The 14,863-nt window shown below is 37.1% G+C and overlaps 1 protein-coding gene across 1 annotated transcript; it reads left to right on the top strand.

Annotated features, from left to right (window-relative positions):
- The first annotated feature begins 1,031 nt into the window (after positions 1–1,031).
- Positions 1,032–14,863, top strand: LOC118577697 (membrane-spanning 4-domains subfamily A member 13-like). Its single transcript, XM_036178255.1, has 5 exons — positions 1,032–1,085; positions 2,567–2,716; positions 3,424–3,480; positions 10,593–10,709; positions 14,753–14,863. Exons 1-5 carry the CDS (start codon positions 1,032–1,034, stop codon positions 14,861–14,863), a joined length of 489 nt encoding a protein of 162 aa, XP_036034148.1.

Genomic DNA, 14,863 nt, shown 5'->3' with positions numbered 1-14,863 from the left:
AGCCACACAAAAGATGTATTAACTTTTTGCTGAATAAACATAAATTATATCTTATTTGTTATAGCAAAATTAATATATATGAGTATCTATATAATGTATAGAAGCCAGACTTCCAAAATAATGGAACTAAGAGGTTAAACATGGTTAAAAGGTGATATATTCTGTTCTTTTTCCATCTCTGATTTTCTCTGAATGCCCTTCTTCCCACACAAGAAGTTTTGTCCACTCCAGTTCTATCCTTTAGAATAGGTAAAACCTAATAATGCCATGACTTCTAGCTTTTACATCTCACTCAAACTCTTCAAAATCATCAGGGAAAGAGTTTTCCCTGTGCCCCCACAAAGTGACTTAAATATCCACGTTTGTTCAGACCAGCTAGAATCAAAGAACAATTTTCATGGGTATTAAATACAGAAGCTGAGGAAGGGTTTTGATCACTACAGAATAGGAACCATTGCCCTCCCTGTCAATGCTAGAAGTGATGGGTTATCGTTGTCTTGCCTACTGAACACCCCCTCAGTTCTAACTTAAAAAGCCTGCCTAGATTCCAGCCTTCTCTGCACCTAGTGTAAGCATATGGCACAGATCCTTCTAGTCAGGCACCCCAAGACATACTTGAACTTAGATGGCACTAATGATGAGTAATAGACTAAATCAAAGTTATTAGGGGTCTAAACTTCCTGATGCTGCAACATGGGCAAATGAGTGGGTGCTAGAAGGACTGATGTGATTAGAGCAGCTATCATTTGGTACTTACCATAGTCTAACTCAAGTTTGATAAATGAACAAAACTTCTTGAGAGGTAAACATTAGTTTTGTCAAGATATTTCTAGTCTGCTGCAAAAGCATCTGTCAGGGAACAATCAAGTATCTTTTATAAAATTAATGGCAGTTGTAGAATTATAGTACCCCTCAGGCTTAAGAATCTTACCCAAGAGAAGAATAATAGTCACTAACTGATTTAATTTATATTTATTTTTGTCCACATTTTTCACAGGAGATATCCTCTCATATCTCTCTGTTACATCTTGATGAATATGCCACAGAATCGTATGTGGATTAAAATGGAACTGAGATTGTTGGGGGTAAGAACAAAATGCTGCTCAAGTGAGTAAGTTAAGTGTGAGAGGGTTGGCACTCCTTACCACATGAGGGAGGAGACCTGAACCACCCCTGTATCTATTATGAACTCTTCAAATGGAGGCAAATCAACTACAATGGCTTCTGATGGTGACATGGCAAATATTCTTTTATATCATCTATCAATTATTTCAATCCTAAGCTGATGAAATGTCCTAAATGAGATGAGCAAATTGTCAGTACACCCAGAACAAGTTGCAGACTACACAGCTCTATGAACAGTGATTGGTTACAAAGGTGCTGTGCTGTTCACATTATCTAACAGACACACTACTGTTTTCCCGGGCAATCCCATGCACTACACACTTCGACTGTGCCACTCACTGCTGAAGGATGGAGCCAGATTAAGAGTTAAATTAAATGCAAAGGATTAAAAATTATGTGAGAAAAATCCTAAGCAATCAACACACACACACACACACACACACACACACACACACACACACACACACACACGTGGGCACAGGGAACCTAGAAGTAAGTTAAGCAAAGTCATCATAATATACAAGATGAATTATGTTTCTATAAGATAAGAATGAGCCGGGCAGTGGTGGCACACGCCTTTGATCCCAGCACTTGGGAGGCAGAGCCAGGCAGATCTCTGTGAGTTCAAGGCCAGCCTGGTCTCCAAAGCGAGTTCCAGGAAAGGTGCAAAGCTACACAGAGAAACCCTGTCTTGAAAAAACAAAAAAAAATAAAAATAAAAAAGACAAGAATGAACAGGAAGATATCAATCCCTAAAGGAAAAAACATATATATTGAAGAAACCATATAGGAATTGCATTTTGAAAATGACTAAATGCTGGTGAAAATACAAATTAGGTTACATCAATAAAAAGACATTTATGGCTTGCAAAGCTCAACATAGTAAAAATGTTAATTCTCCCTAAATTGGCATATAGTTTTGGCATAATTTCTATTAAATCTTAGCAATGTCCTGTAGATGTCTATAAATTACCAAAGATTGTGTGGGAAGAAGAAGAAACCAAAACAACTAAATCAAAGTAGGGGAAATCACACTAGCTGATTTTTAAGATAATATCTGCCTACCACCATCAGATTATGTGATTTTGTTTTAAATAAGAAAAACACAAACAAACAGAACAGAACACATAGTCCAAAACTAGGTTCCACAGATACAGCCAACTGACTTGGGGAATAGGAGTTGTTTATTTGTGTTTTGGGAAGGTGTCTATGTAGCACATGGAGCCTCAAACTACTAATCCTGCTTCCTCAGTCCATCAAGGTGTGAACAACCATGGTTCCATCAGCTGTTTTTAGTTTTTGTTTTTGTTTTTGTTTTTTTGAGTTCATAAAAGAACTCAATGGACAGTTACACAGAAGAATAACAAATAGAGATCAAGTGAAAATAGAAACAATAAGCCTTAATAGAACTGTGACTAAGTATGGTCTCTTTTTCTTATAGACTATACAGCTAATGACTAGCCTGATTATACAGAGCCTGGGATACTTCTGGACATACCTGTTCTTTTCTCAAAGTTTTGCATTTGGACTGACAAGTGGATATCTTCCTCTCATAGGAGCTTCAGGATACTCACTTTGGGCCTCTTTGTTTGTGAGTAACTTCATCTCTGATAGTAACTACTAATGTATTCCTTACATTTCATGGAATCTGATCTAAGCAATGTGTCCTAGAGGATACACAATCCCTGTTCTTTAGGAAAACCATAACCACATCTACCTGAAAAAGGACAATAGTAAAATGTTTTTAAAACCTTTAGTTTATTACCTGCAATGTTCTTTCATAATATTGTACATTGTTAAAGGAACATTTGATACATTATGAAAAAAACTAGTTTCTTAGCTGTAATATTACTTCATAATAACAGTTTGCACTGTTAAAGGGCCATTTGATACATTACCAAAAAATCCTAGTTTCTTACCCATAATATTCTTTCATAATAACAGTCTACATTGTAAAGGGGCTATTTGATTCATTTGCATCCATGATAATCAACACAAGGAACATATATGAAAGACAAAATCTGTTTGATTCACATCACCAATACAAGTGAGATGCCAAAGTCATTTCAAGGTGCCCCTGGATCCCATTCTTATTACAATTGTAACATTAGTGGCTAGAACCTTCATAGCTTTCATCTCTATCAATATAAATCTTGAATTATTTTTGAATTGTTTCCTTAGCAGTCCCCACTAAGGAATTAAGATGATATTCCTCATGTTACAGAATTCTAGAATTATCTTGAAGCTTACACATAGATGTAATGATTGGGTATTAACAAATGTGGTCTTTGCTTTCAGTTTAGCCTATCAGGAAGCTTTTCAATAGCATTACAAAGGAGGCCTTCGAATTACATGGTAAGTCAGAAGACTCAGAACAACTCTGGAAAGCTTGTCAGTGAAAGTGTAAAATTTTCAAAGAATAAATAAAAATTTGAAAATAAAAACAAAGTCAGTGGGGAATCAGCATGCCCCTCTAGTGACTAGATATCTACCCAGAAGCCTTAGGGGGAGGGTGGTATTTAAAGTATGAGAAACATAACATTAATTCAAAGAAAGGTAGTTATGTCATCTCAGACAATGAAAGTACAGAAGTAGTACTATTGCCATACATGAATATTCCAACAAGTTTCACGATGTTAAAGGCACTATTTCTTAAGATTTAACAAACCTAAAGTTCAAATTATAAGAAGCAAGGACCAGGGTTATGGATCACTTTCTGTGCTAGTAAAAGCACCTGAGTCCAGATCCCCAGAATACACATTAATGCTGGGCATACTAATATACATCTGTAATTTCAGTGATTCCCAACAAGATGGGAGTCCAAGACAATAGACTCCTCAGAAGGCCCCAGGCTGGCTAGCCTGACATATGCAATTATAAACAGTGAAAAAGAGACTCCTACTCAAAGTAGATGAGAATAGACACCTGAAGTTTTCCTCTTACCTTCATATTTGCACAATGCCAAACACACACCCCCATATACAGATACATACACAAACATTCATATGTGCACACACACCATATGTGTACGTGTGCAAAAACTAATAGAGTTGCAAAGAAGATTATTTGTAATGACATAGAATTTACCTTCACAATTTAAAAAATCTCAAAGAGAGTGTAATATAACATACAAACATAATTTTAGAGATGTATTTCACATTTTTTGGACAAAACTCTCACAAAAACCTAGGAAGAGAATATATATATATTTTCCTATATAGCAGCATGAGACTGAATGCTTTCTTCTGAGGTCAGTGTGTTTGTTAGATTTTATTGTCAATTTGACAGAGCCTGGAGTTACCTGGGAAGATGAACATCGGTTGAAGAATTCCATCAGATTGGCCCATGGCCACATCTGTGCTGCATTTTCTTGGTTGCTAAGTGGTGTAGGAGCACCTAGCCTACTGTGGGTGGTGCTGTTCCTGGGCAATTTGGTCTGGGCTGTAAAAGAAAGCTTGCTGAGCAAGCCAGAGGGAGCAAGCCAGTCAGTAGTGTTCCTCCATGGTTCCTGTCTCAATGTTTCTGCTTTGAGTTCCTATCTTGGCTTTCCTCTGTGATGGACTGTGAGATGATATAAAGCCTTTTCCCCATAAATTGCTTTTGGTCATGGTATTTATCACAGCAACTAAAAGCAAACTAAACCAGCCAGTAACAGTGTATATGTGTACAATACTATATGTTGTATAGTGCAGTAAGTCAAGAAAAAAAAAAAGACAAAGACCTTCAAGATTAGAAAGTCAGAATATGTTCTTCATCTGAAGACATCAGAAACATGCTAAAACATCCTACAACTTCCAAAGAAATCTACAAAAAATCTAGAATAAATTAATAAGCTAATTTATCAGTGTTGCAGAATATAAATTGGCTATAGAGAAAGAAATAATTGGATGTCTAGTTAATTTGTTGGTATAATTACCTGGTAAGGGAATCACATTGCTCCCAGTACTGAACCCTTTCAAATAAAGCTACTATGAATGCTTACCCACAAGTATTGTTTCAGGCATATTTCTTGTTCCTCTTGTAATGGATATTTATCATTTTTAAAAGAACTACCAAACTGTTTCCCAAAGTATTTGTTGCCTATTGCATTTCTGTAGCACCCCTCACCAGACTAGAAGTCAAACAAGTGTTCTTGTTTGTTGTATTCAGATAGCTTTGGCCAGAAAAAAAACTTTCTCCAAGGGACCTTAAAATACAGTTGCTTATTAAACCTCTTTTTCTAATAAACATTATGGTCCTAGAACCATCACTTTTACATGTAACTAAAACTTCAGCATGTGTTTTAACTTTAAGGAGTGAAATACATTAAGTTACAAATAACCTAACAATATTGTTGGACTTTTAGGGTATAAAAATAAACTAATGAATGTTCTGTCAAGTGATAGTTTTTTATATTTTGAAATTTTCATACACACATACAGTGTATTTTAATCATATCTACCCCCCCTACTACCTCCCTCTGACTCCTCCTGGGACATCCCTCTCAACCCATCTCCCTTCCAACATCATGTCTATTATTATTATTATTATTATTATTATTATTATTATTATTACCAATAGCCCTGAGTCCAATTAGTGCTGACCATGTGTACATGGGCAGGAAGTCATCCACTGAGGTGTGGGCAATCTGCTAGAAGCCACAACCCCAAAGAAGCGACTCTCACTCCCTCAGCAGCCACCAACTGTCGATAGCTCCTCAGCTAGGTGTGAAACCTTGGGAGCCCTTCTCCCAATTTTAGAATTCTGACTGGCTTTTTCTTGTGTGGCTCTTATACAGGTGCTCTAAGTTGATAAATTCAGCATCCATACCATGTCTAAAAGACGGCATTTCTCTGCTTTCCTTATCCTCTAGCTCTTGTATTCTTTTCACTCCCTTTTCCAATATGTCCTCTAAGTACCCTTAGTAGGATAGGTTGGCAGAGGTAAGCCATCTATGGCTGAGCAACTCATAGCCATTGATTCTCAACATCTTCACCAGTTATGAGTCTCTGCATTAACCATTACTCACTACAAAAAGCTTCTCTGACCAAGAGTGAAGTCAGCACCAATTTATGAGTATAAACAACATGAATATTTAGAAGGCAGCTTGACAACATAACCATTTAATGATAGAAACAAAATCAGTAGGTTCCCCACTACAGCCTATGATATTCCCAGCCATAGGCTTTTGATGAAGTTTACAGTACCAGACATGAAATCCATCCTGTGGAACAGGTCTCAAAACTAATCAGAAAGATGTTGGCTACTCCCATCAGTGAGCATAATGTGCCTGGCAGGTTAGTATTATAGCATACAATGTCCAGGGCTGAGTAAGACTGTTAGTATCTTTGCTCCATTAATGCACAGTGCATAACACCATTTGGCACCACGAAAGCTAGCCTGTTTGGCGACAGTTTCCTGGGCAGTTTGAGATAGAATTCTTCATAGCCTTCATTGGTTTTATTTCTGTAAGGGATATTTTTCCAAAAGAATAAATGAACTGACATCAATGAACAACATATAAACATGTTTTTAAACATGAAGATACTTTGTTCTTTGAGATAGGTTTCAGAATCTAGTGATTCAAATTGTCATACTTGCTATCTAGATTTATTAACTGGAAAGAAATTATTGTGAATATGGACAAGGAAATAAGTATGAAAATTATTCTTCTTAATAGCAATATTAAATGATGTATCACCTCCCTGGCATCATATGTGGATAAATGACAATTATTCAGCAACATTATAAAGCATGAATTGTCTGGAGTATATGTAGACTGACAAACATACACATATGTGGCCTGGGGAATAACCTCCAACAGTGTGTAACTCCCTACATCATGAAGAAAACTCTCTTCACATTGAACTAGATAGCACCTGTATGCCCAAGAAAATTCCCTAAATTTTACTTTCCTGCTCTCCAAGAACCACAGCAATCTCCTAGAATAGTAGATATCTGGTAATATAAAGCTGTGTTGTATTGTAAAATTGCCAATATAGTGTGTATCTTCTTTATATTCTATTTACATTTAATATGCACTTGACTTTCTTCTATAGCCTGAAAAATATCTAATGCACAGACGGCTTCTTTTCTGTCTCTTTATCTATTAATTCAGCACAGAATAGGCATTCAATCAGTTACCAGTAGAGAAATAAATACATGCACATCACATCAAAAGTTTTATTATCCCCCAAATTGTTTGGTCCTACTAGGAGCCTAACCAGATGACCTGCAGTTCTGACAACCTTTCTGGTGACCTCACTATTCTAGAAAGATTAGAATTTTTATTTTATAATTTAATTTAATTTTACATATCAGCCATTGGTTCCCCTGTCCTCCCCCGTCCCATCCCCGCCCCCACCCCTCCATTCCCATCACCATCAGGGCCAAGACTCCCCTGGGGATTCAATTCAACCTGGTAGATTCAGTCCAGGCAGGTCCAGTCCCCTCCTTCCAGGCTGAGCAAAGTGTCCCTGCATAAGCCCCAGGTTCCAAACAGCCAGCTCATGCACTAAGGACAGGTCCAGGTCCCACTGCCTAGGTGCCTCCCAAACAGTTCAAGCTATTCAATTGTCTTACTTATCCACAGGGCCTGATCCATTTGGGAGCTCCTCAGCTATTGGTTCATAGTTCATGTGTTTCCATTAGTTTGGATATTTGTCCCTGTGCATTTTCCAATCTTGGTCTCAACAATTCTCACTCACACAATCCCTCCTCTTTCTTGCCAATTAGACTCCAGGAGCTCCACATGGAGCCTGGCCAAGGGTTTCTGCATCCACTTCCCATCAGTCATTGGATGAGAGTTCTAGCATGCCAGTTTAGGGTGTTTGGCCATCCGATCACCAGACTAGGTCAGTTTGGGCTTTCTCTCGACCATTGCCAGTAGTCTACAGTGGAGGGAGGTATCTTTGTGGATTTTTGGGGACCTCTCCAGCACTTTGCTTCTTCCTATTCTCATGTGGTCTTCATTTATCATGGTCTCTTATTCCTTGTTCTCCCTCTCTGTTCTTGATCTAGCTGGGATCTCCAGCTCCCCTAAGCTCTCTTTCCCTTGAACCATGCCCTTCATTACCCCCACTCACGTCCAGGTTGTTCATGTAGACCTCATCCATTTCTCTGTCATTGGGTGATCCCTGTGTCTTTCCTAGTGTCCCATTTTCTAGGTAGCCTCCCTGGAGTTGTGTAGCAGTCTAGTCATCTTTGTTTTACATTTAGTATCCTCCTATGAGGAGGATATCATGTTTGGCTTTCTGAGTCTGGGTTACCTCACTCAGGATGATTTTTTCTAGATCCATCCATTTGTCTGCAAACCTCATGATGTCATTGTTTTTCTCTGCTGAGTAGTACTCCATTGTGTATATGTATCACTTTTTTTTTTTATTCATTCTTCAGTTGAAGTGTACCTAGGTTGTTTCCAGGTTCTGGCTATTACAAACAATGCTGATATGAACATAGCTGAGCAAATGCTCTTGTGGTGTGACTGAGCATTCCTTGGGTATGTGACCAAGAGTGGTATAGCTGGGTCTTGAGAGAGATGGATTCGAATGTTCTAAGAAAGCGCCATATTGATTTCCAAAGTGGCTATACAAGCTTGCATTCCCACCAGCAGTGGAGGAGAGTTCCCCTTGCTCCATATCCTCTCCAGCATAAGCTGTCTTCTGTGTTTTTGATCTTAGCCATTCTGAAGGGTGTAAGGTGGTGTCTCAGAGTCATTTTGATTTGCATTTCCCTGATAATTAGGGATGTTGAGCAATTCCTTAAATGTCTTTCAGCCATTTGAGCTTCCTCTGTTGAGAATTCTGTTTAGTTCTATAGCCCATTTCTTAATTGGACTGTTGGGCATTTTGATGTCTAATTTCTTGAGTTCTTTATATATTCTGGATATCATCCCTCTGTCAGATGTGGGGTTGGTGAAGACCTTTTCCCATTCTGTAGGCTGTCACTTTGTCTTGTTGATCGTGCCCTTTGCTCTACAATAGCTTTTCAGTTTCAATAGGTCCCATTGATGGATTGTTTCTCTCAGTGTCTGTGCTACTGGTGTTATATTTAGGAAGTGATCTCCTATGCCAATGCATTCAAGATTACTTCCTACTTTCTCTTTTATCAGGTTCAGAGTAACTGGATTTATGTTGAGGTCTTTGCCCACTTGGACTTAAGTTTTGTGCATGGTGACAGATATGGATCTATTTGCAACTTTGTTATGCCATGTTGACATCCAGTTATGCTAGCACCATTTGTTGAAGATGCTTTCTTTTTTCCATTGTACATTTTTGTCTTCTTTGTCAAAAATTATATGTTCATAGGTGTTCGGGTTAATATCAGGGTCTTCAATTTGATTCCACTCATCCACATGTTGGTTTTTATGGCAGTACCAACCTGTTTTTATTACTGTAGCTCTATAGTAGAGCTTAAGGTCGGGGATTGTGATGCCTCCAGAGGTTGTTTTATTGTACAGGATTCTTTTGGCTATTCTGGGTTTTTTTTTTTGTTGTTATTGTTTTTCCATATGAAGTTGAGTATGATTCTTTGAAGATCTGTGAAGAATTGTGTTGGTATTTTGATGGGGATTGCATTGAATCTGTAGATTGCTTTTGGTAAGATTGCCATTTTTACTATGTTAATCCTGCCTATCCATGAGCATGGGAGATCTTTCCATTTTCTGACATCTTCAATTTCCTTTTTCAGGGACTTAAAGTTCTTGTCATATCAAAACTATTATCCACCATGATCAAGTAGGCTTTATCCCAGAGATGCAAGGTGGTTCAACATACAAAAGTCTGTTGATGTAATATACCATATAAACAAACTGAAAGAAAAAAACCACATGATCATCTCACTAGATGCAGAAAAGACCTTTGACAAAATCCAACATCCCTTCATGATAAAGGTCTTTGAGAGATCAAGAATACAGGGAACATACCTAAACATAATAAAGGCAATTTACAGCAAGCCAACAGCCAACATCAAATTAAATGGAGAGAAATTCAAAGCAATTCCACTAAAATCAGGAATAAGCAAGGCTGTCTGCTTTCCCCATACTTATTCAATATAGTGCTTGAAGTTCTAGCCGGAGCAATAAGACAACATAAGGAGATTAAGGGGATACAGATTGGAAAGGAAGAAGTCAAGCTTTCCCTATTTGCAGATGACATGATAGTATACATGAATGACCCCAAAAATTCAACCAAGTAACTGATACAGCTTATAAACACCTTCAGCAACATAGCAGGATACAAGATAAACTCAAAAAAATCAGTAGCCCTCCTATATACAATAGACAAACAGACTGAGGAGGAAATCAGAGATACATCACCCTTTACAGTAGCCACAAATGATAGAAAATACCTTGGGGTAACTCTTAACTAAGCAAGTGAAGGACCTTTATGACAAGATTAGAATTTTTATAGTTCTACAAGAATACACTCGCCACAAATTAATATGGAATAGTTTCCAATGACCGGACAATACTTTTTAATCTGTTCTAGCTGATTTGGACTATGACAATGAACATCTTAAGCATCTTCGCAACACTAATAGGTGTGTTTTTAATAGCAATCGAACTGATGATGACTGCAGATTTAGAATCTCCTTTGTGGCAGCATGTAAGTACTGGGTTTATGAAAGAATTTCTTTCTAATTTTAGAATTATTCCTTCAGTGAGGATCAAAATATTCAAGTATTAATCAAATTACCAAGAGACCACCATCAGTTTCCTCTCAGGCATATGTGCCTACTATTAATGTGATACCAGCTACATGTTATAGTTCAACGCCTAGATGATAAACTAAAGTTTTACAAATATTAATACAGATCATTTATTGATGAAGCAGTATAGTCAATCCTGGTTCCTCCTGGTTGCTATGATTCATTTATGATCAGCAGCCCATTCTTCCTAGGCACTCATACCTCTAAGACCAGTTTTCCCAAAGTTTTAAAAGATCAAACTTGCTAGAGTAAGACTTTCCTCTTCCAAGAATGAAATGGCACCCATATGGATTCATATTATCAATATACTCATGGTCAATGTAAATACTGTAGTCAAGAGTTTTCATCCAGGAACTGATGGAAACAGATGCACACCCACAGCCAAACCTTAGACTAAGTTCAGAGAATCCTGCTAAAGAGAAGGAAAAGGAATTTTAGAAGCCAGAGGGGGCGGTCAAGGATATCACAAGAAAACCCACAGAAACAACTAACCTGGCTTACAGAAACTCACAGAGTCTGAACCAACAACTAGGGAGCCTGCATAGGACAGACCTAAGCCTTCTACACATGTGTGACAGTTGTGCAGATTGGTCTATTTGTAGGGGCTAATAGTGAGAGCAGGGGCTGTCCCTAATGCTTTGTCTGGCTCTTGGGAACCTATTTCTCATACTTATTACCTTGCACAGCCTAAATACAAGGGGAGGTGCTTAGCCTTACCACATCTTGATATGCCATGGGAAGCCTGACCCTTTCTGAACAAAAATAGAGTAGAGGGGATGGCAGGGGAGTTGGGTGAGAGAATGGAAGAATAGGAGTGAGAGGAAACATGGTTGGGATACAAAATAAATTAATTAAATTAAAAAATAAGAAATTGCTGTAGTTTACAGAGTGAAACTTATCTCTACAATAGATGCAATTTGGAAGGTTTATATACTCAGTTCCATTTGCACAATACCATGTGGACATTCCTATGTTTCTGCATTTGTCTGTTAGAGGGTCCATGCAGAACTATTTAAGGCTGTTTGTGTTTGTGTATCTGTGGTCCTGTGCAGGTGGAACTAGGAACATAGGCACACTTAGTGACTTAGGTTTGTTGGTGTGAAGAGAAAGGATGATGAAGACAGAGAAGGAACAGCTGCTGAGCAAATTATGTAAGAATTTGAAGCCACGGTATTGAATTCTTGTCTATGGACTATTGTCCTTCTATTCCATGCCCAGGGCTTTACAGATGCCAAAACAGCTTGGCTTTAAACTAATACCTAGAAAGCACATTTTTTTTAAATTGATGCCATTGGATGTTGCTTGTATCTAACTTCCTAACCTAATTAAGAAAGCTCTCCTTACTTCAACATATGAGAGTTATGGCTAATAGACTAGTTCCAAAGTATATATGGGTTTGTAGTTAATCATTACCTTTTTCTTATTTCTATGTATCTTTGAGAAAAACTTTATAATAAATAAATATGGATATAGATAAAAGCCTATGTATCTCTTAACTCAATAAAGAAGCAAGATTCAAAATATTTAGCTATTTGCTCAGAGTCATAGCCACCTGAAGAGCATTTATGCTGATCAAGGCTAAATTCCAAGTCACCTCACCACAGTAAATAGAACCTTAACAAAAATCAATTTAATGACATATAAGAGGGCCATTTTATTGATATAGGAAATATAATTCCCCTTTAGTATCATTTACTAAATAATAGGGGAAAGTGTCATTATAGATACTTACCCATTAAATAAATCCTATTACACCAAACCTCAAAAGTGAATGTATCTCAATTTCATCTTCTCCAGAGGCTCACTCTCCTTAAGAAAATATTATGGTTCTATCCACAACAATAAAGAAGAAAATACAATGATTCCCATTATACTTTTGGCAGAAATGTATCAATTCACCATCTTCAATAACTATTAATTGTCATATGATCAAGTATATGCATGAATTTTCAGCTGCTGAGGGTATAGGATACAGTAAACTATTTATCTTTTCATTTTTTCTCATTCCTACAACACAGCTATACCTCTGTGATTTTTAGCATTAAAAAGTAAGAGTTTAGAAAATGCTCTAGTTTGCTTTTGTTGCTGTTAAAAAACACTAACCAAAATCAACTTATAAGAGCAAAAAGTTTATTTCAACACACACTTCCAGGTCACAGCCCATCACTTAGGGAAGTCAGGAAAGAAATTCAAGCAGGAACTGATGCAGAAACTGTAGGGGAACACTGCTTACTCACTCACTCTCAGATTCTCTGTCTTGCTCCATGCTAGCTTTCTTATACAACCTACACTCACCTGCCTAAAGATGGTGACAGCCATAATGGTTTGGGCCCTGCCACAGCACTCAACAATCAAAACATTTCCTCACAGACATGGACACAGGCCAGTCTGAGAGAGAAATTCTTAGTTGAGGGCCTCGCTTATAAGGTATCTGGAGATTGTGTCTAGTTGACAATAAAAGCTGACAAGCACAGGAGCCTTCCTTCCTTTGATATTTCATGAAATTAATTTGAGTTGTATTGATGTTAATTCTCTGAAGTTCTGGTAGAATTTTGTATTTAATCCATGGGTGTTTCTTAGAAGACATTTTATTACCTCTTCAGTCTTGTTTCTGGTTGTGGAGATGGTTCAACTATTTCTTTCATTTTTACTTAATTTTGATATGTTGAATGCCTCTAGATATTCCTCCATTTCCTTTAGGTCTTCCAAGCTTGTGAAACATAGGTTCTTAAGGCATGTCTTTATGGTTTCTGAATTTTGTTGGAAAGTGTTGTAATGTCTCTCTTTTCATTTCTGTTTTATTAAGTAATCTCCATCTTTCCTTTGCTCAATTTGACTGTTTGTCAATCTTTTATTTTAAAAAACCAACTCTTGCTTTCATTGATTCTTTGTATTAATTTTTGTTTATTTTTATTTCCTTGATTTTATTGCCTTATTTCCTGATTTTGGTTATTCCTAGCTACTGTTTTGGAATTTGCTTTGTTCTTGTTTCTTCCAAGGTTTTAAAGTGAAATACTGAATTGTTAACTTGAGATAACTTTTTTTTTTTTTATGTAGCCACCAAGTGCTGTAAACTTTCATTTTAGGATTGTCATCATCATGTCCCATTGATTTCACTCTGTCATATTTTTACTTTCATTCTATACTAGGGATGGTTTTTACCTCCTTCTTGATTTCTTCAATGACACAATTATTCAACAATATGTGGTTGAATCTCCATGAGTTGACATACTTCTTGTAGTTTTTATTTCTTTTGATATCTAGCTTTATCCCTTTGTGGTTAGATAGAACAAAGGATTTTATTTCAATTTTCTTATATTGGTTGAAACTTGTTTTGTATCTTAATATGTGACAGATTTTGGAGAAAGTTCTTTAAGCTGCTTAGAGAAAGAATTCATATTGTTTTAGTGTTTGAATGAAAGTTCTATAGATGTTAGGTCTGTTTGACATCTCACCAGCACTGAGGCACAAGAAACATTGCCAGAAGAATTAGAATGTAAGAGCTGAAGGATGGGAAGAAGTGCTGTGAAATGACATCTTCTGGACATGATATGGCTGTCATTATAAAGAATTCACAGCATCTGTGGTTACCTGCACAAGATCTACACAAGATCAAGCCAACTAAAATTCTGGCATAGACAGGGTAGATGAACACCAGGCCCCAACTCTTTCTAAAGAGCTATTGGAAGCAGATAATTGCTGTTGGAAGTAGAATCACACTTCTGTAAGGATATGGCCACTAGTCTAGTGGATGGTTCCACACATATGCATATAGAGTCTATCAAAAAAAGACATGAAATTAGGAAGAGAAATTGGGGGTTGGATAAGAGGAGTTGAAGGGATAAATGGGAGTAGATAATATTTCATTGTATATGTATATGACTTTCTCAAGAATAAAGAAAAATATTAAGTAAAGACTATGTTTTCTTTTGGGGTACAGAGAAGTGGTAGGATGCTTACAGAATATCTCTTCCTGTTCACTATCTTGGAGATGTTTGTGGCATCCATAGTAACTGAGTGGACCTATAGAGCAAGATACACAGAAGAATAA

This window comes from Onychomys torridus, chromosome 1 (assembly GCF_903995425.1).
Source record: "Onychomys torridus chromosome 1, mOncTor1.1, whole genome shotgun sequence".
Lineage (NCBI taxonomy): Eukaryota > Metazoa > Chordata > Mammalia > Rodentia > Cricetidae > Onychomys > Onychomys torridus.
This window is presented reverse-complemented; position numbering and strand designations above follow the sequence as displayed.

What these genes read in the sequence shown, in the direction of transcription:
- LOC118577697 (XM_036178255.1), top strand. Translation starts at nt 1,032, where the DNA reads ATGAATATGCCACAGAATCGTATGTGGATTAAAATGGAACTGAGATTG. An exon ending in TGGAACTGAGATTGTTGGGG is followed by an intron (nt 1,086 to 2,566) that starts GTAAGAACAAAA and finishes TTTTTCTTATAG; the next exon opens with ACTATACAGCTAATGACTAG. An exon ending in GGAGGCCTTCGAATTACATG is followed by an intron (nt 3,481 to 10,592) that starts GTAAGTCAGAAG and finishes AATCTGTTCTAG; the next exon opens with CTGATTTGGACTATGACAAT.